The 26,703-nt window shown below is 38.5% G+C and overlaps 3 protein-coding genes across 14 annotated transcripts; 1 reads left to right on the forward strand and 2 right to left on the reverse strand.

Moving 5' to 3' along the window:
• The first annotated feature begins 23 nt into the window (after positions 1-23).
• On the forward strand, positions 24-3,339 carry ppt1 (palmitoyl-protein thioesterase 1 (ceroid-lipofuscinosis, neuronal 1, infantile)). Of its 7 annotated transcripts, none has more exons than XM_079485286.1 (10): positions 24-173; positions 547-685; positions 1,092-1,201; positions 1,292-1,419; positions 1,492-1,562; positions 1,971-2,073; positions 2,367-2,457; positions 2,533-2,631; positions 2,717-2,788; positions 2,952-3,339. In XM_079485286.1, the coding sequence occupies exons 2-10, from the start codon at positions 571-573 to the stop codon at positions 3,072-3,074; spliced, it is 912 nt and encodes a 303-aa protein (XP_079341412.1). In that variant the 5' UTR covers positions 24-173; positions 547-570; the 3' UTR covers positions 3,075-3,339. The 7 variants fall into 7 exon arrangements, with proteins under 7 accessions (XP_079341412.1, XP_079341413.1, XP_079341415.1 ...); XM_079485287.1 differs by having other exon boundaries at positions 26-188; XM_079485289.1 differs by having other exon boundaries at positions 55-184.
• A 651-nt stretch (positions 3,340-3,990) lies between these two features.
• On the reverse strand, positions 3,991-11,168 carry cap1 (CAP, adenylate cyclase-associated protein 1 (yeast)). Its single transcript, XM_079485285.1, has 13 exons — positions 10,991-11,168; positions 8,714-8,821; positions 7,957-8,057; positions 7,799-7,876; positions 7,327-7,470; positions 7,088-7,173; positions 6,898-7,003; positions 6,642-6,813; positions 6,000-6,172; positions 5,776-5,899; positions 5,519-5,601; positions 5,258-5,401; positions 3,991-5,186 (listed from the first exon to the last, which is right to left on the reverse strand). Exons 2-13 carry the CDS (start codon positions 8,817-8,819, stop codon positions 5,103-5,105), a joined length of 1,401 nt encoding a protein of 466 aa, XP_079341411.1. The 5' UTR covers positions 8,820-8,821; positions 10,991-11,168; the 3' UTR covers positions 3,991-5,102.
• Positions 11,169-11,853: 685 nt separating this feature from the next.
• kiaa0319l (KIAA0319-like) lies at positions 11,854-24,882 on the reverse strand. 6 transcript variants are annotated; one of them, XM_079485477.1, is made up of 22 exons: positions 24,723-24,882; positions 22,222-22,326; positions 22,005-22,137; positions 19,942-20,276; positions 19,475-19,703; positions 19,168-19,266; positions 18,625-18,722; positions 18,459-18,546; positions 18,287-18,379; positions 17,955-18,087; positions 17,308-17,536; positions 16,994-17,117; positions 16,769-16,901; positions 16,503-16,651; positions 15,780-15,931; positions 15,437-15,575; positions 15,159-15,318; positions 14,901-15,043; positions 14,687-14,809; positions 14,500-14,590; positions 14,329-14,417; positions 11,854-13,257 (listed from the first exon to the last, which is right to left on the reverse strand). In XM_079485477.1, exons 3-22 carry the CDS (start codon positions 22,114-22,116, stop codon positions 13,061-13,063), a joined length of 2,916 nt encoding a protein of 971 aa, XP_079341603.1. In that variant the 5' UTR covers positions 22,117-22,137; positions 22,222-22,326; positions 24,723-24,882; the 3' UTR covers positions 11,854-13,060. The 6 variants fall into 6 exon arrangements, with proteins under 6 accessions (XP_079341603.1, XP_079341602.1, XP_079341607.1 ...); XM_079485476.1 differs by having other exon boundaries at positions 22,216-22,326; positions 24,723-24,847; XM_079485481.1 differs by having other exon boundaries at positions 14,329-14,414; positions 22,216-22,326; positions 24,723-24,810.
• Between the last annotated feature and the right edge of the window lie 1,821 nt (positions 24,883-26,703).

Raw genomic sequence — 26,703 nt, forward strand, 5'->3', positions numbered from 1 at the left:
GCGATCACATGACTTCCTCATATGAACATCACGATCCTCTAAACGCTCTGGATCGACTGACTCTATTGCTTTCTACGGCTAATGTTCTTGATGCTCTCATATAAACCGCATCGTTTGGTGTGAGGGATTTTTCTGTCTATGTCATGTGATCCAATAGCCAGAAAGTTATCACAGTAAGTGCACAGTAGGTACTTATCATTTATTATGTATTTCATACATTTATGAATGTATGTTAGCTGCTCTTTGCTAAGACAACAAGGCATGTCGTTGTTGAATCGTTAATGTTAAAGAAGGCCGGTGTTATTTAGTTGATGCATTCAGCGCTGCGTAACTATAGTGAAGATTTCCTTGACGATAGATCACGTCAGCTTAGCCCCAGTCGATCTATTTGTGTATCGAAAGGAATTGCATATGATTTTAATGCGTGTGGCGCATAAAGGCCACGCAAAATATTGCGGTAACACATTTCCCTTATTTATGTCCTCAATACTTCCGTGTCTCGTGCATATTTTGTTAATAAGGATGTGAATTGTGTATTCACACAAGGTGCATTCGTGATTCAGAGCAAATATGGGTTTATCAACGGTGAGAGGTCTTATCCTTGTGTCCGGATGCTTGATGTTGCTGTTTGGAACCTCATGGGCATCTAATGCCACCTTCCCTCTGGTTATATGGCATGGCATGGGTGAGATACTTTTAAATGAAGTCTTGGCACGATTTATCTACAGGCTGCTAGTGAATTACATGTATGATGTGTTTAAAGGTTATTAAGGGAAATGCATTGCTTTTAATGGAAACCATAATGGTATTAATGAAACTTTATTGGTCTGTACTGGTAATGTGGTGGGCTGGAACGTTATCCAGATGGGAACCAAAAGAGTACCATTAAATCATACTGGAATAAGGACAAAATACACTATACATAAAATCATTTTGTAATGGTTTAAATGGTAAACGGCTGATGGTTTATAGTGGTGGATGATTTATATGTAACGGAAAGTACTGAAATATACAGAGGAATCATTGAATAATATCACCCGTCATATTATAACATAAATAAAGAACATTGACGTTCGTTTGTTTTTCTGAAGGAGACAGTTGCTGCAATCCACTGAGCATGGGTTCAATAAAGAAGATGGTGGAAGAAGAAGTGCCAGGAATATATGTGCTGTCTCTTATGATCGGCAACTCAGTCGTACAGGTAGAGCACAACAAAGAAAACAAAAAAAGGCTAGTATTGTTTGTTGTTGTCATGACTGTTTTGAATGATTTTGTTTTGTTGCTTTTACAGGACACTACAAATGGCTTCTTCATGGATGTCAATGCGCAGGTGTCATTTGTATGTAATCAGTTAGCCCAGGACCCAAAACTGAAGGAAGGCTACAATGCAATGGGCTTTTCCCAGGGGTCACAGTTTCTGTGAGTAGTGATAATAAAATCGATATATTTAATTGTGTCTTACTATATTTTAACCATGTAATCATTTATAAGGCGAGGTGTTGCACAGCGCTGTCCACATCCCCCAATGAAGACCCTAATCTCTGTTGGTGGGCAGCATCAAGGTAATGACAGTGTTGAAAAAATACTTCTGTCATAATTTATTCTCTCATGTCATTCAAAGCCTGTATGGGTTGTTCTTCTGTGGAACAAATTAAGATATTTGAGAAATGTAGATAGAATTGGACGTCAACGGGGTCAGTGTTGTTTGGTTACCAGCATTCTTAAAAATATCTTTTATGCTCTGGAGAACAAAAAAATCTTAAACGTTTAGAATAACATGTTTGGTTAAAATTATTGGAAATGTTTGATTTTTGTGTGAACTCAAGTGTCATACAAAAACAGTGTAAGTTGCTTTAAATGTAATGTTGTAGCATTTGGAGTCACAACCCCAGGCTTTGTAAGACAAACAGAAACTGACAATTTACAGAAACTTTTACGGTGGTTTGCGTGCCTCTTTTTTGCCATCACAGGGGTATATGGTCTTCCCCGATGCCCTGGTGAAAGTTCTCATATCTGTGACTGGATTCGCAAGGAACTAAACTCAGGGGCCTACACAGATACAGTTCAGAAACAGTGCGTGTCTGGTCATTTATTACTTCTGTGGTTTATACTTTCGTGTTTCACTCACAATCACTTGATATGTTTTTAGAGCATTGATATGTTGGTAAGAGCATTGCGTTAACAAAGCATGGTTGTGGGTTTGATCCCAGGGGATTGCAGATACCTATGTATAAATGTATAAGATAATGCTATGTAAGTCCCTTTGGTTAAAAGCGTCTGCCAAATGCCTAAATGTAAATGTAAATGATACTGATGTTAGTCAACCGTTTAAATGAGTTTTAATTAAATATATAATTTTCCTTTAGTTTGGTACAGGCACAATACTGGCATGATCCCCTCAATGATGACATGTATAAGAAATACAGTCTGTTCCTTGCTGACATTAATCAGGAACGGGTAAGTGAAAGGAAAAATTTGTTGTAAAGTCACTGTATTTGTTTCTCTGTCATGAATTCATATTTATTCTGTTAGGGGGTCAATGAGACCTACAAGAAGAATCTCATGTCTCTGAAGACGTTTGTCATGGTTAAGTTTCTGCAGGACACTATGGTAGATCCTGTGGATTCTGAGGTATGTGTTAAGTTGTGTTTATTAAATCTTTGCTTTACTGAATTAGCAGAAAAATAGACTCGTATTAATTACATGTTTTTGTTAGTGGTTTGGCTTCTATAAACCTGGTCAAGCTAAAGAGCTGGAAACGCTGCAGGAAAGTGCAATATTTAAAGAGGTAAGGAATTCTGCAGAAAGTTCACAAGTGTTTAGCTCCTTGGCTCTTCTTTTATTGGATATTCTTGTTAAATAAACTGTACATTTTAGTTTAGTTACAATCCTTTTATAAAATATTTAACTGAAGCTTGATAAGTATTATCACTTGTTATAACTTTTCTCAGGATCGTCTGGGATTGGCAGAGATGGATAAAGCTGGAAAACTTGTGTTTCTTTCCACTGATGGAGATCATCTGCAGTTCACGCGAGAATGGTTTAACGAAAAGTTACTTCCTTATCTTCGCTAACACCGTGACACAGTATCCAATGAGAACTTGCTCACACATACACTCACATCTGCTGACTGTAGGATTAAACTGTTTTTGATTCCCATGTCTTATACACAAATGATTCAGGTTCTGCTTGTTTTATTGCACTGATCTTATTTGACAATTTAATCATAACAAATACAATTCCTTGTTAATGTGCTGTTCAAATGGTTTATTGAAGAAATAAACTTATTCTGATTTGGCTGTCTTTTTTGTTTACTTTTGCAATAAAAAACAAATCTTCAAAAAATCCTGAACTGTTATTTATTTACTTATTTTTATTGCAGATCACTGTTCATTTATATGCAGAACATTTCTTTTCAGAATTTTGTTTGCAAACCTTGAAGCTGGTTAATTAGAGCAATGTTTTGATTGGCTAAGAGTACGGGACACCTCTCCATGTCTTTAAAGTTCCAGTGCCTGAAATTGCAACCACCTTAATTGCTCACTCCACCCTTCCCTCAAACCACTACAGTGGCTGTCACAGGACTAAGGTCACGTTTTCGCTTCTATGCCGAAGGAAATAACGTATTTAGGATACGCACTTTGTAGTGTAGTTTGTCTGTTTAGGGCATCTGTGGAAACCACATGGCGAATTCCACGTAAGGGGTCCTTTTATGTACAGTTTGTAGATAGAAATAGCTCAGTAATAAAAACAACGCTTCATCATGTAAGGTCTTTCTACACGTCTGAAGACAGATTAGTTGAACTCTGAAGATAGTTATATATATTATATATAATTTCTGTCGATAGATCATCAAAAATATGACACGCTGGACCTTTAAAACTGTGCTCACTAGAAGTTTTTTCTTTGTAAAACCATTATACAATACTACATGTAAATACATTAAAATCTTTCTGGAAATGTTAAAAAAAAAATAAAAACAAGATGACAAATGATCTGCCAATTTTATTCAAAGAAGTGAAGACTCAGGAAAGATGTAATTTATTGCAACAACTTTGCTTGTTTTCCAGCACGAATTAATTTTTTTTCTTGGCCAAATAAAAGACAAATTATACAAATGAAATTCCAAAGGTCTATGGCCTTAATATTATGTAAGTAAACTGAAGTTAAAGCGTGTGATGAGAGCGAGAGGTGGACACAAATCTTTGTGTAAAGCCATTATCTGTACACGTTATTACAGCAGAATGACAGCCCTTAATTCAACATGGACAGTACCGCAAGCTTCACAACATTATGCTTTATCTTTAACTTCTCTGCCTGTTCTCCAGTTTGTGCCAAAACACACAAGACATTACATTTTCCACACCCCTGCATCATGAACTATGGAATGTTACAATTATTCACACTAAAAGGAATGTGCCATGTGCTCTGGAATACGATATAAAATGAAGCAGCAAAAAAAAAGACTTTCTACATCATCGAATATTCTAATCAATATATCGTTTCGGCGTCATGATTGGAAATATCTGTGATCCTGATTTTAACTCGCTGCTTTTGCCAATTAGTTCTTCTAAGATTTGACACAAATCTTTAGTATAGTAACTCCTAGAAAATGAATAGTTACAGTAAATGTCTGAATAAGTGGTCATCTGAGGAGGGACATTTGTGTGCTTCAGGTCTGAATTGCATATGTCAAAGTGAAATTGTTGTGACCGCACCAACCACCTGCCCCTCGACCACAAAATAACAACAAAAAAGGAAATAAGGAAAAATACAACAAAATTGATAAAATGATTGCTCATGTTGGCTTTTTATGTGTGCACTTTCTTAAGAATGACCATATGAAAAGAAAAAAAAATGTTGGCAATCAATTTGAAATGCTTAGTTTAACAAATGGAATGGAACAGAATCAAGACCTGCCATTGGCTGAGCAAGTGCTTCTGGTGTACAAGCAGTCATTTCAATAGCTGAAGAAAGATTGCTGCTGTGATTGGCCAAAAGGAATGTGGATGTGGTTAACATTCCATTCCACTTTGTAGTTTAAGCTCTTGGTCAGTCAGGTAGGACACTGCAATGGGGATGGTCTCGTGCAGGCTGATGGTCTATCCAGCAATCTCAGTTGCCGTGGTAACCAGCTTGCTGCCATCCCATACAGTCTTGAATTGTTCAGGAACTGGGATCTCAGTCTGGAAGGAAAAACAATTGCATTAAAACTTGAACACAAAATCTTGATGCTCACGGTCAACTCTTCACTTACAAATTCTCCATCTTTGTTTGGCACCAGCACATTCATCTCTGAGCTCTTAGCGCTGACGATTTCACAGGACAGCGAGTCTTTGCTCAGGTAAACGTGGCAGCCATCAGTCTTGTTGATAGAGATTGTTGGCACCTTACCCATCACCTGGATGGAGAACAGAAATCGAGAGGGTAAAACAAGATTGCTAAGATGTGCAAATAAATCCATACGGAGGACACAAACCATAATGTAGGGAGAAACGGAAAGCACAGCGAAACATACCTGGATCTTTAAATCTTTACAGTTGATCACCTCAACGATACCCACAACGTCATCAAAGACAAGACCCAATTTCTTACAGTTATCTGCAAGACATTCAAAAAAGAAAAACATTTTAACATACATTAGACATTAAAAATAGTCTGCAGTCTGAAATGTCTCATTAAGTAGAAGTTAAAAGGGAAAGAGGATTAAAATCTTTTTTCTTTCCCCAAACACTATATGCCTTCAGGACACTTGAAATCTACATGTCTACGTACCTAGAGTAATGGAGTTGATCTTTCCCTTTACATTTAAAGTGCTGTTGTTACACTTGAAGGCATAAACAACCTGCTTCAGTTCTGTGTCACTGATCACAAGGCCATGAGCCCCTTCCTGGTTTTCCTGTGAGGAAAATGAGGCAAAAGACAACACTGAGAAGAATTTATCTAATGGAAAATACTGGTGGTTCCAGAAATAATTGTATTCATGCAGACCCGCTTACCACTTTCCACTTCTTGCCGTCTAGCTCCAGCACGGGGGGCAGAGTACGGGCCGGGCTGGCAGTTGCTGTTGGGCGAGCAGTGAAGGGTTTGGGTCCAGATGGCACTGGACCCACCTTGGCTTTTAGTGCAGGATTCTTATGAGTCTTCTCGTTATCAGACACATGCTTCAATCCTTTAAAAGGGTTAAAGACATGGAGGGTTTCAAAAACGGTTCATAAAACTCATCAGAAGTCATGGGCTCAATTTCCAAGGAACACTGCAAGAGCTAACATGTACTTTGAATTCCCATTTGTATAAAAAAGCATCCTAAAATGAACAAATCAATGCATATGAGTTATTTAGTACTTCACGGCAGAAGAACTATAGACATTTTTCAGTTCTCAGCAGTTTCGCTTCCTAATCTAATCGTTCCCTTTGTGCAATGAAGGCAGCATTGACCTTTTTAAAGAAACTGATGCTCACATTACGGCACATCATGTGGAAACACCAGCATCATTTCAATCAACCCAAAGGACCTTTTAATGTTTCAGCAATAAGCCTTCCATAATTGAAATGGCGATAAAAGTGCCAGTGGATGTTTTGTGCATTAAGTGGTTCAGTTTTTACGACTCATGTTTAGTTCTTTATTAAGCATGTTGTACCCTTGGTAACATCTTGTCCCTTGTTGATGGAGGCAAAGAGAGCATTGCGATTGACCGGCCCAGAGTCTCCACCTGATGGCTTGTCGAAGTCCATAGGAGGAGGAGGGCCTGGAGGAGGTGGGGCTGGAGCTCCTCCTTTGGGGGCAGCACCAGAGGCGGAAGCAACTGGACCCTGTGAAACCAAAACAGACCGATCTTAATAAGGTAACCTGCAAACTTTCTGGCCAATGGCTTCTAGACAGATAATGTGACTTACGGTCTTGCTCCAGCTCAGACCGGTGGTGTGGTGCTGCTTGATGTAGGCCTGCAGCTCATTCCAAATGCTCACATAGGCGTGGACCCACTCCACATGAGTTTTATCTCTGCAAAATTGCCACAATGAATGAAATGGCCAATATGCTATTTTGCTAGACTATAGATGAGTAATTAACACAGCTGATACATACTTTTCCTTGAAATCCTTGAGCACACGGTTCGTGTAGAACATGGCAGCGTCCTGCATCTCCTTCACGTAGGGTCCTGGTTTTGGTGCCTGTGAAAAGTGTATTTCACCCAAAAATTTATAAAACATTTTCTAGTGAAAATACTTCATCTCAACCTAGCCGTGGCAGAACATTCTCACAAGGGTTTCAAGGACAAACAACAATAACAACTAATGCACTGAGCTCAGACTCCGCCCTCTCACCATGGCAACCCAGCCGAGGGCAGGGACACTCTCGCTGACTGCAGAGAGGTGGTTGAACAAAGGTGAGGATCGGTTCTTCTCTCGGAACGCCTGTACTTCCTGGATTACTTTTGATACAGGGGCCATCAGGGAGGTCAAGACTGGCTATATGCAGGATGAAGAAAAATTATGTAAAATATTGTTGTTGTCAAGCATTTGAAGAGTTTGGTTCCAAAATGAGATAACTCCGTTCTAAAAGAAAATTTAAAAATCATGTTTTTTTTATTGTGCAGTCCAATTAATATCAATCAAACTGCAGTTGGTTTGTATTGATTTGAGCTATCAAAACACAATTATAACATGTTAACATAATAAACAGATATATTTTTTAAAACAGTTCTCATTTTGGAACCAAACTCTTAATACATGTATATTATAGAGGTTAATATTTCTGAACAATTTTTCCACTGACATAAGGTGAAGGGACACTTACATCAGAAGGTTTCTGAGAGGATGATGCAGTGGCCAGCAGCTGTCTTTGACAGGAGAAGGCTTGCTTCATCATCTCTGCCTGTAAGACCGAAAATAAAAATGTATTATGTCTTTATCAATGTACACCAGAGTTCAGTAAGTAAAATAACGGTTACATACATGTTTCTGGACGTCGCCACCTATCTTCTGACTGAGGGCAGCGTACTGAGCCACGGGGCCAGAGATTAAGTTGTCAAAGGCCTCGACATACACTGCCACCGCTGTGAATCAACAAAATACACTCAATTTAAATATATAAAATATTAAATCGAACCAAATTTTGTTATACGTAAATTCACCACACAAACACCCTTGATTTCCTTAAAACAGTTCAATGTGGTTTTGCAGCCTTTGGTTGACCAGTACTGATGAATGTAAAACAAAACCTAAAGCGTATCATGTAAATAGTGGTTTGAACATTATAATTTCCTTCTTTTTATTACAAGAGTGCACAACTTATCTTCTTATTAAAGGAATAGTTCACCTTTAAAATTTTGTCATCATTTATTCACCATGGTGTCATTTTAAACCTTTACGATTTTCTTGTTAATCACAAAAGAAGAAATTTTGAAAAATCGGTGGTCCCCATTGACTTCTATTGTATGGACATAAAATCAATGCAAGTCAATGGGGCTCGACGGGTTTCTTTTACCAACATTTTTCAAAATATCTTCTTTTGTGTTCTGCAGAAGAAAGGAAGTCATACAGGGTTGAAATGACAACACAGCGTGTAAATAATAACAGAATTTCTGAACTATTCCTTTAATGTTCTACTGTAGTGTGGTTTGCATCATAGCTTGGTTTGATACTGGCCCAAATTGACTTCACCGTGGAAATGAAGACAAAATAAAGACAGTTTATATAAGGTTTTCATTACCTCCAGATCCAGCAGCAGAGCCTCCTCCACCCCCAGAGGAGGACATGGCCTCCAGACGGCCTACGGCCACCTCTAGACGCTGTACTAGACCCACCAACTCTGCCATGCCTGATCAAATAGAGACTTTATAAAGTAAGTGGCTAATTTATGACAATTTTAGCATACATCGCAAAAATGCAAGCAAACTCTAAAAGTTAAATAAATCCCAAACAAGAATGTTTGGTGTTTAAAAGTACGTTTAACATTATTAGTTATAAGTTTGGTTCAAACGGACACTAAGGCCCAGGAGAGAATTCTAACATAAATAGTTCAACAACAGGATGTGTTGGAACATGTTGGGAAGTGTGCAAGCAAAAACTGATACAGAAGATACAGGAACACAAGTTACACCCTTCTGTCAACAGCCTGTGCAACAAACAGCATCTTCCACAAGATACAGGAATTGAGAGACTTCTTTACAATAAACAAATGTTTTCAACATACAAAAAAGAAGAGAACAACAAGGTAGGCCCTATTTGCATGTGCTGGGCAGCTGCGGAGGGGCGTGTCCATTATCTTCCTTTTTACTGCCTGTATGTACACACAGCAAACAGGTAAAATTGCATAAGAGAAACCTGATATGAGAATCTGGCTGACTGACTCATCCCCCTTTCACATGAATGACCCCTCTAGCTAAATCACAGGCGAGGCAGTGATCACCTGCTTCTAATGAGAGCTCACCGCAATTCCTCAAGGAAAACTTATTTGCAACTCCTTTTGGAATCACAAATTTCCCAAGACGACATAATAAGCGCACCTCTAAACTATAAAAGGGGACAGGTTTGATGCATTAAATAGCAGCATTGAGAAGACAAGGTGAAAGACGATCTTGTCAACTACTAAACTGTCACAGCCATGATAAAAAAATTATTAATAAACAGATTTCTCTGCGATTCATCACAAGCAGCTGTTGTTTTGCTTAAATGCTCGGGCAAGTGGAAGGAAGAAATTGTTTTTTTTCTCGTATAGGCACATGGGAGTAGTATCAATTTAGGGTTTAGGGAACAAAAACTTTTGGGGCAGAATTTTTTTAAAGATTATTTAGATAATAATTAAGATCCAAGTCAATGAAAACTAGACACATTTCCAACTCTGCTCTTCCTACTTACAAATAATAAGAAAAACAATTGTATTCAAATTGGAGTCATTTGACTACTATACAAAATAGGCCTTGGCTCAGGAAAAAAAGTCAGAAAATACATTATTTTTGTGGGAACACGGACACAGCAAATCTGGAAAAATCTCAGGCACAAATTTAATCAATCGGAGTTAAGTGGCATTTATGAGGCTCAATTCTACAGTATTTGGTGATGGCTATGTGATGCAAAAACCTCTAGCAGACCCTGTGGAGTAAGTAAATACAGCATGTCTGCAAATCCACAAAAACTTGCAGAGAAATTAAACAAACCTCTTAGAATACAAAAGCACACAGACTAAGAGCATTAGTTTCTGTGCTACAGTATCACCCACTGCATTACACCTGCTTTAAATACTACATAAGAAATACAATGACATATGGTAGTAAGAAAGTAAAGGTAGATTCATTAACAGATCATATTTGGGGGTAAAATGAAAGCAAGGCTGAAACGTCATGCAAAAAGTGGTGCATGTCTGGTACGTTTCTGGACATAAAAACAGGTCATTTGCACTTCAAGACTTGCATAACTAGGCCATATGACATCCACTCTCGGCATAGCGCACTGTGATATGTGCCACATTCATTCAACATAAAACAAACCGTCCATTGAGTTTCTATCATTGCGATCAACTCACAGGCCATCGTTAATAGGATTGTAGTAGCATATAATACAAGAGGCCAACACATTTGATGTGATGCAGTGTTTTTCGAATAATCTGCAAGTCGGGACAACGCGGTTCAGAGAACATATTCAGCGAAGGCATAATTTACACCAAACTATATTCGGACGGAAACAATGTAACGCGATTGCGTTAAGACTTCCTACACTGTCTTCCTCGTATGCGCTGAGCTCCGCAAGATCAGGAACTTTTCCAACCGACGCATTACCACGTCGCTATACAATCTGCCTGCATGCAAATACACAATAAATCAGAATTTGCTCATAAAACACAACCTCAGTGTAAACATGAAACATTAATGACAGAAATACGAGTACCAATGCTCGTTTCAGCTGTCATGATTTTGCAAGCTGACGCCGTAACGCACATATCTCATAACATAAGACGAGCATTTGGAAACCGGGAGCGTTTTCTCCTTACCGTCACCGTCTGTAAAAACGTTATATTTGTCCAAGGTAGACTTTGATGTTGAATGGGTGTGATGTGGACTCCCCGTCTGCGTTGTCTTCCTGTATGAGTGTGTTGAAGTTCCCAGCTGTCACCGCGCGACGTTTCCGCCCAAACTCCACCGACCGCTCCACTTCCTTATAAGGACAAAGGAGAGAGAGAGCGTAGAACGCAAAGCAGGAAGACTGAAGATGAATGAAGACTGTTTATTTATTAGATCATCTCGGTTAACTGTTGTGAATAGAATTTGTTATTGAAGTTACTTTGTACGGAATGTGACATTGATGGCCGACGAGAGTTATTTAGTACATGTTGTTATTGCTCCTTTTCTACATTGGCTTTGAAGGCAATATTATAAGTAGACACAAATTTGACATCCGGTTTATATTTCTACAATGCATGTCATCACAATTATTCAACCAGTAATAAAGGGACGCGAGTTCATCAATGTTTTAAAGGACATCAGTGGATAATTTAATAGTCAATTACAGTTGTTTACACTAATTACAGTGTTTCCCAAAGATTGTCGTCAATGAAGCCCAAGCTTCCAACAAACCGGAATCAAGATACTTTAAACTTCTATTATTATTATTGTACATAATATTGTTCTCTACCATTAAAAAAGAAACCTAATCTAACAGGTCATAATAAAAAGAGCTAATAGAATGTCACAAATTCAAAACTCCACTAGTCAGTAAACTTGAGGCTTGGTTCTTGCATTTCTAAGCCGCTCACTTCCTTATAAGGTCAAGTTTACATTATTGTGTACATTCTTAATAGAGGTCTTGTTAAAAAACAAAAACAACTAGGTCAGAAAAAAAGAGTATAATAATAAGACAGCTGTAAATATATTTTATTTACTTCAGTTGTTTTAGAACAAGTCACACGAAACAGACAATCCTTTTCTAAAAATAATCAACCAAAAAAATGATTTATAAAAATGAAAAAACAAAATCACTTCATTTTTCCAGTCTGTGACATAGCAGAGAACTTAAATACTCGTGCATTCACAAGAATGTGCAAAACTCAGACACGAAAGGGATTGCGTACACCCCTAGTTAACATTCAGCCCTTTCACAAAAAACAAACATCTCAAAAGGATGCTTCAGCTCAAAGGGATGAACAAAACAAACAGTAACAATTCAAGCCAGGTGTAACAGAACGTGTGTTTAAGATTCACTGCTCAAGAGAGATTAAAAGCTGACATGATGGTTCAGATGTTAAGATGAGGAGCAAACCAGACCTCATTCTCTCACCCATTCTCAAAACCAGCAACAACATGATTGGTTCCAGTGTAACATCCAATGCAAACTTCAGTGCAGGATAAGATCCTGCAGAATTTCCTATTATGCTGCAGACTTCACAGCTCAGATCATCTGCTGGTGCTTAAAGTGGCAGAAATCCACCTCTAACATACATATTGCCACTAGGTTGCAGAGACATAAAGTAGCATACGCACAATTTAATACATGCAAACTATGAAAAAGTAACAACATTTTTCTCATGCAGGCCATTGTGGGTACCACTCTCTGGACTCACTCTCTGCATTATTGTTAGGAGTTAGAAAACAAAAACAAATGACTAGACGTGCCAGGCAGTGTTTGGAAGCCTTGTGTGAGGAACAGTATAGCAGGCTCAACTATCCTCAGTGTGATGTTTTTTCCACCTGAGCATCACAATTTTTCAGGAGCTACACTGCAGTGCTCAACCCTTTCCAGTTGTGACCTGTATATATGTCTTTCTCTGCAGTAATGCAGATACATTCTCATTGTCTTCTGAGGTGCACATAAATACAGATGTGGCAGAATGACAGAATCCAAGGAAAAATATCCCCTTTACTATAACAATTTCTGTCTCCTCCCACCATTTGTGTGTACACAAATTTTTATTTTGGCTCAGAGTGGGCTGGGATTCAACCCGAAGGTGCAGTTTCAGAGGTCATCCTGAAGTCCTGCAAGTCCCTCATGAAGTAAAACTAAAGTTGGACGTGGATGAGGGGTGAACAGTGCGGTTGGTGCAATAACGAGAGGTTTGTTTCGTATGCTAAAGAAGCTCCTCCCTTTGCTTTTTAGGTTTATGAGGACCTTGGCCGTTACGAAGAGATCCGTTTTGTGGTGGCAGGAGTTTTCCTCGCTCTCGGTCGGACCAGGGGATGCCCGCCTGGCCGTCATCACTTTCCAGATCGGAATCTGAGTGCATGAGCGCAGAAGATGTTGGAACTGAGAGCGGCTTCATACGACCTGGATATGCATGAAAAAGACAGGTTGATGTACTGTTGTTATGGAGACTTTTTCATCCAGTATTCACTATAACAATTTATTTAATTATTTAGTTTATCGAAATGTTACATATACACACAGTACACAAACAAAATAAAACAAATACACAATATATGAATAACAAAATAATGAAACATAATTTTTTCTTTACTTATATTTACTTTAAAGCAGTGCTTCTCAAACTAGGTACTATAGTGTTCTCACCTTACAAGAGTAAATCTTAAAGTGTACTACAGTTTATCCATTTATTAAGGCTTATACTACATTTCTGTATATAAAACGTATACAACAGTGTAGTGTAATTACTAAAGTCCACTACAGCATACTCAATTTACTACAGTTTAGACATGAAATACTATAGTATACTGCGGATATGTGTGGATTTAGCCTCGGCCACGGCCATACTGCAATACCGCTGAAGTCCAGTGGGAGGGAGAAGCCCACAGTTTGAGAAGCACTGCTTTAAAGGTAAAGTTGACCTCAACATCATAATTGTGTTATTTTCTACTCAACCAAATGATGTTCAACATGTTTTAAGACCTCCCGGCGTCTTCGGAACACAAATAAATATATTTCAAAGCCTCCTCATAGTCATGGTTATAGTATATCAACTGAATTTTTTTGAAGCGACGGAATACTTTGTGCGGAAAACAAACCAAAATAATGAGTTTAATATTCTTCTCTTCAAAAAAAAATTTATTGAGCCACTGTTAAATTGGTCCATCTGCTCATAAAGTCTTTAGTTCTTTTCTGGACCTTGACAACAACTGTAACCATGATGTCTATGAGGAGGCCTAGAAATCTATCGGATGTCCCTAAAATATCTTAATTGGTTTTCCAAAGACGGCAGGTCTTAAAACATGTTGAACATCAATTTTGAGGTGAACTTTTCCTTTAAGGAACCCACATACATTCAACACTATTCCAATAAATTGAAGAGTATTTTCTAAAAGCATGTTAATACAGCTGAAGAGCAGAATGTAGGTGTAAATCTCTAATACTTGAAATATTTTCGAATGGATAATAGATTACCAGTTTTAGGTAACTGTAACTCCAGAGTCTCTTTTTCATCTTCATCCAGCATTCTATAGCGGCTCTTTCGTCTCACTTTGCCTTTTCTTCTGCACATAGTAAACATTTTATATAAACACTAAATACATAATATAAATTCTAAACTAAAATTATCAGCATTCCAACTCCTACCTTCTACAGCAGCACACCACACCCCAGGTGACAGTAGCTATAGCAACCACGATCATGAATGATGCTATTGTCACATACAATACACTCCATTCTGAAAAAACACATCCCAAAAACAAACAAAATCACCAAAAGGTGAGGCAAATAAGGTGCTTTAATTGCATTCTTCCACGATGGTTGTTTTGCTTACCGCAGTTGCTCTCGGCATCCCCAAAATAAGTTCTGATCAAATTCTCCATCCAGAAAGGATGGCAAACACAACGTCTGGTAAAAGAGTCACATTCCCCGTGACTGGAGCAGTTCAGCTGGCAGACTGGGGCAAAGGCATGAAGTCAACAAGAGACCAAAGCTGGACAATAAAAACAGCAGTAAATGGGGTATTTAATGAAAACTTGAATACTCACCAACTGTGTCCACCCTCCGGGCCTTAAAGATTAAGAAGTCATTTTTTTGCTTGCGAAGTTTGTTACGAAGTTCCATAGCAACACTGTGGCCGGACAACGGGGGACGTCCGGGGCCTCCAGATACCAGAAAAACCAAGCGGGTGCTGAAAATTTAGTGTAATATTGCAAAAGTTAAGGTGAATCAAACCAGTGTAAGATAAGCATTAAGTTTCACACTGCTTAAGATAAATTCCAGTGCTTGAGCTAATCTAAACTAACCTGTGCCCATTGAAGGCGCTAATCTCTCGCACAATGATGTCACTGTCCAGGACACCCAGCAGGACACCGACCTGTCTGATTAACATGTCCTTCTGTCTGAGAGACACCTGTGCCACACCAGCTTCTAGGATCAGTTCCACTAAATCTCGCTCGTGAACATCTGACAAAGAACACAAGGAGATACTTTTTTTTTTTTTGACAATTTATGGCACACATGAAATTTATATTTCTTATAAAAAAAATTTTTATATACACATTTCTATTTTGTTAACACAGACCTGGTCGAACTTCTACAGTGCCTCTGTCAGTACTCGTCTTCCCTTTGCTGTCTGTAACTGTCAATGTGAAGATGTACTTCCCTGTAACCATATTGCCAAGAAACAGCACTGCCTGGTGGTCAGAGTTATTTATAACATCCTGCAAGGGGAACAAAGCCACATTTTAATCCCAATGAAAAATAGATTTTCATGAATGTGGTGTTTATTTGGACAATATAATATTTAAATATATATATAAGAATACTGCTATCGTAACCAGCCCCACTTATTTCATCACTAAGAATGTAATCTGAATGCATGAAGCATAACCAATGTGAATTAAGCTCAGTCAAAGAGAACTGACCCCAGCAGCTGGACTGCTATCCACACGTGTCCAGAGGTAACTGATTCCACCCTTATCGTCAGATGATCTTGAACCATCAAGAACTGCCGTGCGGATGGGCAGAGAAATGGGAGGGCTGGACAGCACTTTGGAAATAGGCGGCTGGTCATCCTCTGAATGAAGAAAAGCAAAAAGCAATGATGAAATGTGGCAGATGAAAGCAGACTTAAAGGAACATTTCACCCAAAAAGGAAAATTCGCATCCTCAAGTTGTTTCAAATTTGTTTAAGTTAAATCTTTTTGATAAACACAGAGAAATATATTAGGAAAAGTCTTTGTAACCATTGATTAACATAGTGGGGGAAATTGCTATATATTTGTTCTGTTACACACAAAAGAAGATATTTTGAAGAATTCTCAATTCTCAGTTCTGGGGCTTTGACTACCATTTTATTTTTCCACGTCAATGGTGTCCAAAACCTGTTTGGTTACAAGCATTCTTGCAAATATCTTTCTCTGTGCTCATCGTAACAAAGACATTTATACAGATTTGGAATAACTAGAGGGCTAGTAAATTATGACAGATTTTTTTGTTTTAGGGTGACCTGTCCCTTTATTTCTGGAGTTGCATTAGTAAGTTTTTTTAATAATTAGAAGATTTACAGCAGAAGACATGCACATGCAAATTGGTTCTCACTATCTCTCTCACATACACAAATCTTTCTAGCATTTAGACCTACAAACCTTCTCTGACAATGACTGACACTGTGTCGGAATTCTCCAGCTTCCTTTCATCCATCACCGTCAGCATGAAAATGTACTCGCCCTCTTGCAGTCCAATCACTGTGGCAACTGCAGTGTCAGCATTTTCAATTTTCACCCCTTCTGGGCCCCTGTTTCATCATTTAAAACTTTATATAAAGTCTAGGTCTAAATTGATGAACCCTTTAAAACACATCTACACAACAAAATGAAAATCTAATTCATTCATATACACATGAGCAACTAACTTTGTTTTTGTCCAGTGGTATGTTGCAATTATTTGGTCATCGCTGCTCTTACTTCCATCCAGCATGGTGCGATCGACAGGCAGTGTCAGTTCCTTATCTGGGCCAGCATCCGCTAAAGGGGGCTTGTTATTCTCTGGAAGAAAATTCATCAGATGATGTTCAAGCTCAAACAGCAGTTTCACATGTGCAGAGTGTTACTCATAAAGCACCATGTTCTGTAAATACCTGGCTGGACAATGACAGTGACCTGTGCTGTATCTTGCTGCCCCGACGAGTCAGTGACGGTTAGCTGAAAGGTGTAGTCACCTTCTTGCATGGCAGAAAGCTGCAGGATGGCCGTCCTCACACCCTAAAAAGAACAAAACAAAAGTATTCTCATTAATCCCCTCACTGACAAACTCTCAATCATAACAGAAACAATCACAATATGCTTGTCATGGTATAAAGGAATCAAAGGTCCCACACACGTTTTTTCTGTGACACACCCCTTTAAATCACATGGCTGATATATTGAATCATGCCATTGTTGCATTCTATACCTGCATCTCCACCACCTTGCCTTTACTTTCAGGACTGAGCGACCACTCGTAGGACAGATTCTCATGGTCATCGGTGCTCTGGTTGCCGTAGAGTGTGATATAGTTGCGCGGTAGTGTGATGACCTGGTTGGGTCCAGCATTAGCCGTAGGCCGGTAGTCTGTGGCCTTGTTGACTAACAACATGGCTTGAGTTGAATTCTGAGCTCCATCTGAGTCCGTCACCGTGAGACTGTATAGAGAACAAAAAGGGAACAGTATAACAATTTGAAGAAAGTTGAACTGTGTATTTTTTAAAAGCTAAAATACACTTGGCGCGAGTTTTTCTATTTGCATGACCAATGGCAGTTTGGTGACTGACTGTTTGAGAATTTCGTCTGGAGGCGTTAATGCCGCGAAACACACTAGGGCTCACGTGTTGTTATTTTTTCAGTCTATAAACAGTTCACAGACAATATGTCAGGTGAAAACATTGAATGTTGTCCAAATAACGCAAGTGTAAAGTGTGATGAAGAAAGACTGGTTTGCCAGGTTCCGCAATATATATCCAATTATTATTTGAAGGCTTCAACAAGGCAGAGCCTGAAGTAAAAGAAAATGGTCAGTGTTGTTGAGTGGGAAGAACGGATATAAGAAATACTGTAAACTACCTAAAGGTGTAGTTACCAGGAACCAGGCCTGTGAGAGTGAGAATATCTGTATCACCCGAGGCCTTTTCTTCTCGTAGTGGTCCCTTCACCTCCTCCCAATGCCAGGACACCACTTTATCATCATCTGTACTCTCTGATGTGAAACACACAGATCATTTCTACATACATTTATGAAAAGATATTTAAAAAAGCCTAGAGATTCATCATTGCACAGTCATCATTTAATATTGATTTTTAGTATTTTGGTCTATACTATAAATATAATAAAATGCTATTATGGAACCCATACATTTTTTTAATAATTAATAAAAGACAAGAATTCAGATACGCACGACTGCCATCAATCACAGTGGAACTTGTTGGTAAGGAGATCTCCTGGTACTTCGGAGAAACCACGGCAACAGGTGGCTTGTTCACTCGTGGCTCTGTAGAAACAGGAAATTCAGGTCTTGTCCATGTTTTTGTGACAGTCAGAACGCAACATTTAATATTGCAGTCTGTTACCTGGTTTGACGGTAACATTGACATATCCTTCCCCATGAGCACCATCGCAATCCACCACTACCTCAAACTCATACAGACCGACTGTGAGCTGAAGGGAAACATATATCGGATAAAAGTTCAAATAATAGGAACTTTTAGGATAATACGATTTACTAGGTTCTATTACCTTACTGAGCTTGAGGGTTTTACTGTGTTTACCCTCCATCTCTCCACTGTAGTCTTTTGGATGAGTCCTCAAACGCCAGTCAAAGACGTAGTTGGTACCTAAAGAAACAAAGAGTAAAAAAAACAAATCATAAAACAATATTTTTAAGAATGTAGGAACGCAAACAGTTCTGGGGCACTTTTGACACCATCCTACTAGGGAGGGCAATGGTTGCCAAAGAACTGTTTTGGTTACAAGCATTCTTCCAAACATCTTTCTCTGTGTTCATCAGAACAAAGACATGTATACAGCTTTGGAACAACTTGAGGGTGTGTAAATGATGACAGAATTTGTATTTTAATTTTATTAACTGTTTCCAATATAATCAATAAGGTTGTCACAATATAACATTTTCCTACACAGTAATCATGGCCAAAAGATTCACAATTCACAATACATATTTAAATGTGTTTATTAATGAAATATATTACATGTTATGTTACATTTATCTTTAATTTGTTTACTTTGTGTTCTCAAAGGACTGGGTTCAGTTGTATGCACTACCTGAAGGGGGTGCTTGCACCACAAAAGCGTTCAGCTCCACCTCGCTGCGCGGCAGAGTGACCTCCACATTCTGACCAGCGGACACAACCAGTTCCCTCACTGTTAATTTAAACAAACAGCACTAAACAAAGGTTTCAAAGACAAACCTGCATTGTGAAACAGGCTGTTGATAAGAATATAACAATATGCTAGTGGAATTTGTAACTACACCAAATGTTTACCAAGTCTACAAAAGACAAACCTCATGAGAAAGGTGGTTAACACAAACAGTGCGTGATATGTAATAATGCAGGGAAACATGTTGTACCAGCAGGTGTGGTCACTGAATGGGTGTCAGACGGGGATTCTGTTGACTGTTTGCTGTTGTTGGATGCTGAATGATCCACAGTGTCTGCTGTTGAATTGTGCTCGAATGCCGAGAGAGCTGTCTGTTCTCCTCTGCCCTCGTCGGAAAGATGGGAGGTTTGACTTTCTGTATGTAGAGGGGCGGGACCATTGGCTTTGGTCAATGATGCTGTAGGGCTAGGATACTGGTCCTGTGAGGGTGATAATTTCATTGTACAGCACAATTCAAAACTTTTTCTACTCACATCCTAAAAATCACTAATAAGAGACTGATTTAAAATGTCCTATATAGGCATGCATGTAAGGATCAAAACTATTAACATAAAATACATAGTGCAATGCATATGGTTTCAAAACCTAGTAAAGTGTCTCTAAAGAAGCACTGGTAGCTGGAACAAAGCTAAAATATGACTTGTCCATGCATCTTACCTGGTCAGTCTCCCTGATCTCTCTGACATTCTGAACGTGGCGAACTTTCCTCCTCCTGCGCATCCTCTTGTTCAGCTGCTGTAAAAGTCCCAGAGATTCTATATTTGGCTGAGGGAGAGACATAATGGAGCAGCCATCCGTCCTGGCACAGGAAAGTAAGACGCAGCGCCCGCCGAGACTCCACACAGCACCGCAGGTGGGCTTCATACAGCAGGATTCCCAGCATTGAGGCCCCCCCTGATCCTCCGCTAGTGCCTGCCAACCGAGCCCGATGACGCTGCTCCAGTGGATACCCAACACGCCTCCCGTTACTGTGCATATGCCGGACGATACCCCTTAGAGATACACACAAGTCAAAAAAAGCAGTGAATAAAAAGGATGAGTGGATATACATTGACATGCTATGCACAGTGGTATATTACACAAAGCCACGGACATATGAGTATTATAAATAGTACAAATCCATGGCATTAAAGGAATGGTTCACCCAAAAATGAAAATTCTGTCATCAGTAACTCACCCTCTTTTCATTTTAAACATGTATGGCTTTCTTTTGCAGAAAACAAAAGAAGATATTTTGAAGAAAGTTGGTTACCAAACAGCGTTGGTACCAATTGACTTGCATTGCTTTTGCGTGTGCTCATTAGAGGTCTGCCACCCCGACCCGAGCCAGGTTCGGGTTTATGTTTAATGAATAGCCTCAGGTTCAGGTCAGGTTTGTAACAAATAAAATATATAGACTATATAAAAACATAAAAAGCTGCGTCGTGACCACACAAAAACACAAGAGAAAACACACACACAAAAATGTTTTTTGCATAAACTGTTCTGCATATGTGCTACCACCTCCTGTTCTTCTCCTCGTTGTCAAAACACATTAGGTGATGTTAAGATGAGTGCGATAAAGCAAAATATTAGCGATGGAAAACATATTACAGTTCCAAATGATGCAGTGGAAGCTCCACTCTGGAAGAATTATGATCTTGTCATTACTGTCAAGACTGGGCCGTAGTATCCCCAGCATCCATGCAAGTAACGTTAGCAGCAGCAGCAGCGAGAGGAACTTCAGTGCAGCTGGGCTTACTTTTAATCAGAGGACGGCGCTTAAACTATCAAAAGTAGTTTTTGAAGTTTGAGTTTCAGAGGGTTCAAAAAGGATTTTTGACTTTTACACCTGTTCACCCACAGCAAAGTTTCATTATTGATAAGTATGTGCCATTTCTTATTTTTTCTTGTGTGTTCACTGCTGAAGTGGCCGCAGTGCCTTGATGAAACTTCATAAAATGCAGCTTATTCGGATTCGGGTTTAAGATGTAACTGTAATGGTAGGGCCGGGTTCGCAGACCTCTAGTGCTCGATAGAAGTAAATGGAAGTGTGGTACTTGTTTGATTACTAAATTTTTTCTAAATATCTTCTTTTGTGTTCTGCAGAAGAAAGAACGTCATAAAGGTTTTAGATGACAAGAGGGCAAGTAAATGATGACAGAACTAAAATCTTTGGGTGAACTATCAATTAAAAAAATGTATACATTTGCAACCCCATGCATTTACCCTCAATGTTTTCCCATGCCACCCAAACACAACAAACAGGATGTCAGAGTGCAGAGAAATCCACCCCCTTCCCCGATCCCTTCATAGACACTGTTTTGTCTCCGCAGACTGCTACCATGGCAACATATGGTAGCTTATTATGGGATGGCAGTGAAACTTAAACTGCAAGACACAGTTGGAAGCCCCACCCGTGCGGATTTTCTTTTTGGGGGTGGGACACACTAAAGGCCTGTTTTGTGATTGTCAGCCTTTGTGAAAATGAACACAGAGTGCCCATTATGTGTTTCACAATGCCAACAAATCAGTGCCATCACACATGAACTTAACATGCATCCAAACAACAAATAATATATCCAAAAGTTAATTTTGCTCAACAGTCTGGACAGGCATTTAACTTGATTTAGTCACACATTTATTTACTTTCATGGCATTGATTCTGAGTAATTTCATACAAAGGTCACAGACCTAAAGTAAAATGTGATCTCTTAAGCTATATATACACTAATACTTACCAGAGGCAGAGCAGAGAAAATACAGACAGCCCAGAAACAGGAAGGGAAACTGAACCGGCCATTTCCAAAAAGAAGAATTCCACCTGTGCATTAGAAGCTCTGCATTGGGCATCTTTTAAGTATGAGCAAGAACCTAGAAAAAAAAAAACAGTCAATTTATCTGCCCCAAAGGAAACGCAAACCAACAAATGGGTAATGTCAATGAATGTACCTTTACCCAGACAGGCAAGACTTTTCACAGAGGTGAAAGACAAGGGATGCAAGCAGACAAATAAAAAGACTTCCAACCAACCGCCTCCAGAAGACACATGGCACCACAACACTGTAGGAAACACAGGGGTCATGATTCTGATCGTATCAAAGAAAAAGCTGGTGCCTTCATATTTGTTAACAACATCAACTGCCAAACATTCTCATTTGTATCTGTGTATATAGACATTGACTACAATTTCATTTACAGTCATCTCAACTGTCCACAGATAAGGAAGGGAGTGCAAAGTCAGCCAGTCACTATCATAAAATAAACCCGCAACGAAATTTAGATGGCGGCTTACATATTTAGTAAATTTAGATAGTTTCAACTGAAGCACATCCCTGGCCCAAAGTTAACCTCCCGTCTGTGTTTGTTGATTGGTCTCGCTAGAAACTTATAACTTGCTTCCTTAAAAGTAATATAGCTCATGGTGTGTTATAAGTGGCACCAACTTATAACCAAGCACTAATAAATTGTCCTAGACAGGAATAACTAACAATGTGTGATATATGCGCTGTGCAACAAAGTGAGGGATTTGAGCCCAAATCTCACTTCCTCTTTTGCATATATATAAACTGAACCCATTTGTAATAAACTTTGACTTTGAGTGAACTGTACTTCGGTGTCCGTTTCATTCTTGGTCCCCGTGCTCGGTTCTTCTGATTGTTCCATCGACTAGACTCAACTCGTAAAAGCTATTATCTAGACAAAGTAATAACCTTACAATAACTAATTTATATTACTTGTAGTTTATATTAATAGTTTATGTAGAGGACAATGTACAGGCAGCCGGGTGTTATCGCATAAATAAGCCCCGACATTGTTTTAGGACCCAATTTGAAGCGGAGGGGACATATTTATATTTAATTTGTCGAAAAGGCTGTCAAAATGATTTGATGCATCCAGTTTACTGCGTATTGCTAGTTTTGAGAGGTGGTTATCTGGGAATAATGAACCGGCAAATGTCACGACTGGCCAATCAGAATAAAGCATTCCAACGAGACGTGTAATAATGTATAATAATTGTACCAAATTTAAAAAAAATGTATATTGAATATAATTTTTGTAATAAACCGTTTGTTGAATTGATCATGTAACTTTGTTGCATTTGAGTTTAGCCAGTAACAGTTCTTCCACCGGTAACCCAAAATAATACTGGTTAGTTTTACTAGTCTAGACTTTTAAATTGCTAGCGTATGTAATTAAATGTATGTAATTTACTGGTTATTTCTTTTGCTTGATTTGAAATATAATCAACAGGGACTCATGTAGCATGTATGGGCAGTGAAGTGCATGTATGGTGTTTCTTTGAAACAATCACTATAGACATGAAATATGTTTAATCATGTTTACAATAAACCAAAGTCCTGCCAGGCAATCAATGCTGCATTTTAGAAGAAATCTTTGTTAAAAGAAGTCAGACGACACAAAGTAAACAAAATGAAACCTCATTCCTCAGCAGCTGTTAAATGAGAAGAAGTGAAACTGTTTATCGGAGTTTTGATCAAAGCAAAACTACACAACTGATATACATTTACCATGAAGGATGGTACACGGTTGTCATCTAAAGATAAAAAGATTACGTTGTTTCACACAAATGATAGAAAATCTAATTTAAACTATTTCCATGTGGGTGTAGAGAATAACCATTTACCACTAAAGATCACTCACATTTTACGGGTTTCTGTCTTTAGAATTATTAATAGAGATGTTAGAAGCAAACTGGCCTTGATGCCATAGACAGGCAAGACTGTCAAGCAAATTATTCAAGGGTTATCAGAGACAAGTTCAACGCATCAGCACGTGAATGGTTTAAAACAGCTGAAGGTGACGCAGAGCATTAGAAACAGAACACACGGAGCTGGCATGAGAAAAAGACAAGGAAACACGCAGGTGATATTGATTCAATATGGCAAGCTGTCTCCACTGGCAGCTCAAACACGTTTATAACACACTGGTTAAATAGTACTAAATTCAGCAGGGCAGACTGTCAGCGCAAGTGTATGTTTTGTCAACTGTCACAAAAATACATTTCTTTGTCGAAAAACAAGAAAAAGTCAGTTCATATAATAATACAATTAAACATTCAAGAAATTATATTAAAAATGTTTAAATGTATTGATTTTAAATTCTCCCTGTCCCTTTTGCCATTCAGAAATGTATAAGACTGGAAAATGCACAATTAAATACCCGACTCACCTGCAAACTGAACACGCACATCACATCATCACAAAAGTAAGATGCAATCTTTATCATGTCGATTTTTAAATACGTTTGCTCGTGGGTATAAGAGACGTTTCTGGCATTTATCGAAGGAGAATCAGGGGACAGGTTGCTAACAGCTGTTCCGTGTTGGCTAGAACTGGATATGAAATAACTTACGATGACAGAACATCACGCGACCTCGCTCTGTATTAAACGATACCTAGCACGCAGACAGCGGAAGATGAAATATTAGCACTCACCTGCTAAGTGTCAGTCAGATTACAGCAGCACAAAATGGCATTACAGCCTTACAGTAGAAGCCGTTTTCATCTGGGTCGCACTCGGTAATCTCCGGTAATTACACTATACACCTCCACACGGAAACAGACCAACGCTCTCGCCGCGATGCATTTCATTTCCGCCACGCAAATACAAGTCCTCATTTTTAAAGCTTAGATCTACAGTACGAAAATAAAAAATCCGCAAAATTTAGAAAATACCTAATATATAAGAGCATCTCCCGTGATGTGTCAATATTATTCATAATGGTAATTATTAAGCGATATAAATGCCACGCACAAAGATGGCGGGTCGCTCAAGTGAAACGTCACATCCGCTATTAATTCTACGATTAAAATTACGAGAAAATATCAGATTTACGTAAAATATTTAGATTTAACGTTTAGATTAAGGTTTTTTGTTTATCTGCATATGATTAATCTGTGAGCTGTGATATTTTTCATTTAGTATTTTGTCAGTATTTTTACAATAAATAACAATTAATTTAAAGGGAACCCTCTTATGCTATATATATGCGCGCTAATAAATGTCTCAACTGTAAAATCCGAGAGACATCAATGTCAATTTAATTTGCATGTTTAGAATGGGAATACATTTTGTTACAAAAAGATTAAACATCAGATGGCGCTGTTTTCCTATTCCATGTGTTTTAATCCTTTATCGATCTAATCAGTCTCACTTCAAAGATAACACAAGACGGAAGCAAAGACTGTGCACTATTTATAGAATGTACAGTATGGAGGATGCTTAACAGATATGTAACATCTCTTATTTTTGTAAATACGGGTAAAATAAAAATCAATTGTTGTTAAGAAAGCATGGGTCGTGTATCCCAGGTGGATACATAAAAGACTGGTTTGGGGAATGCTAAAGTGTGCCAAGCTGTAATCGAGGCAAAGGTTGACTTGAAAAGTCAATGAAAAACAGTTTACATTTGTGCAACAAATTTGTGGACCAATACAAAATTAAATTCCCATACCTCCATCTGTATCTTTATATTATTAAAAAATAATAAAGAATTGGTGTGTATGTCAAATTAGCTTTAATGTTTGTAATAATTCCTTTAAGACACAGTCACATCCTGGAAGTTTAGACAGGAAGCAAACAGAATGCTGCATGTCCTGGGGAAACATCTGGGGCAGAACTTAAATGAGATGTGGTGAGGACTGGTGAAGGATATATCTGATGTCATAACTAGCAATAAGCACCAAAAGTAGGGATGCATTGATATGTACATTTTGGCCGATAACGATAAGTAATGATTCTTGAACATTGGAAGCCAATACCGATGTACAGTACACAAATATTTTCTGAGACTGAAAGCCTACTTTACACTAATTTAAGATTCTTTAACATTTAAACATTTAGATATTCTCCCAGAGTGACACAGAATGGTGCTCTCAATAGCCACAATTTTAACACTGTGTCTACACTGGACGCAACTAGCGCAATGTGACATGACACACAGCTTGTTCTAATGGGATTGTCACACCGCATCTGATGAAAATTGTATTGAATAATTTGCACCAATGCATTCTATTGTCTTTTGTTGCGCCGCATCCGGTGTAGAGACGATGTAACAGATCTCAAGACAGAAAGCATTCAGATAGCAGTTGGCATCAAACAATATGCTTCCCTATAATTAACACATGTCTACATACTACATCAACAATGATTTGCTCATTTCAGTAAGTGAATGATCATGACAGAAAGACAAGAACGTTCTGTACTGTATTTTAACTGTGAGCAGCATTCAGCTACAGTGGTTTAACCAGAGGCAATATTCATAAAATAATATATCAGCCTAAATTTTATCTATATGGCCAATCATTTATCGTGTATCCCAACCAAAAGATGGTCAGCCTTTGGCTTCTTCAGAGGATTTACACCATTTTGGTCTCTAGATCGTTTGAAGGAATGATACAACATCATCAAGGCCAG

The sequence above is a fragment of the Barbatula barbatula genome (genome assembly GCF_947034865.1).
Source record: "Barbatula barbatula genome assembly, chromosome: 21".
Lineage (NCBI taxonomy): Eukaryota > Metazoa > Chordata > Actinopteri > Cypriniformes > Nemacheilidae > Barbatula > Barbatula barbatula.

Bases quoted from the DNA above. Each gene is read 5' to 3' on its own strand.
- ppt1 (XM_079485286.1), top strand. From the start codon at position 571: ATGGGTTTATCAACGGTGAGAGGTCTTATCCTTGTGTCCGGATGCTTG. The intron at 2,074-2,366 runs GTGCGTGTCTGG...ATTTTCCTTTAG, and splicing joins ACAGATACAGTTCAGAAACA to TTTGGTACAGGCACAATACT. The intron at 2,632-2,716 runs GTATGTGTTAAG...TGTTTTTGTTAG, and splicing joins TAGATCCTGTGGATTCTGAG to TGGTTTGGCTTCTATAAACC.
- cap1 (XM_079485285.1), bottom strand. From the start codon at position 8,819: ATGGCAGAGTTGGTGGGTCTAGTACAGCGTCTAGAGGTGGCCGTAGGC. The intron at 7,174-7,326 runs GTGAGAGGGCGG...CACTTTTCACAG, and splicing joins CCCTCGGCTGGGTTGCCATG to GCACCAAAACCAGGACCCTA. The intron at 7,004-7,087 runs GTATGTATCAGC...GCAATTTTGCAG, and splicing joins CTCAAGGATTTCAAGGAAAA to AGATAAAACTCATGTGGAGT.
- kiaa0319l (XM_079485477.1), bottom strand. From the start codon at position 22,116: ATGCCCAATGCAGAGCTTCTAATGCACAGGTGGAATTCTTCTTTTTGG. The intron at 20,277-22,004 runs GTAAGTATTAGT...TGTATCTCTAAG, and splicing joins TTTTCTCTGCTCTGCCTCTG to GGGTATCGTCCGGCATATGC. The intron at 18,547-18,624 runs GTAATAGAACCT...GTTTCCCTTCAG, and splicing joins AAACCCTCAAGCTCAGTAAG to CTCACAGTCGGTCTGTATGA.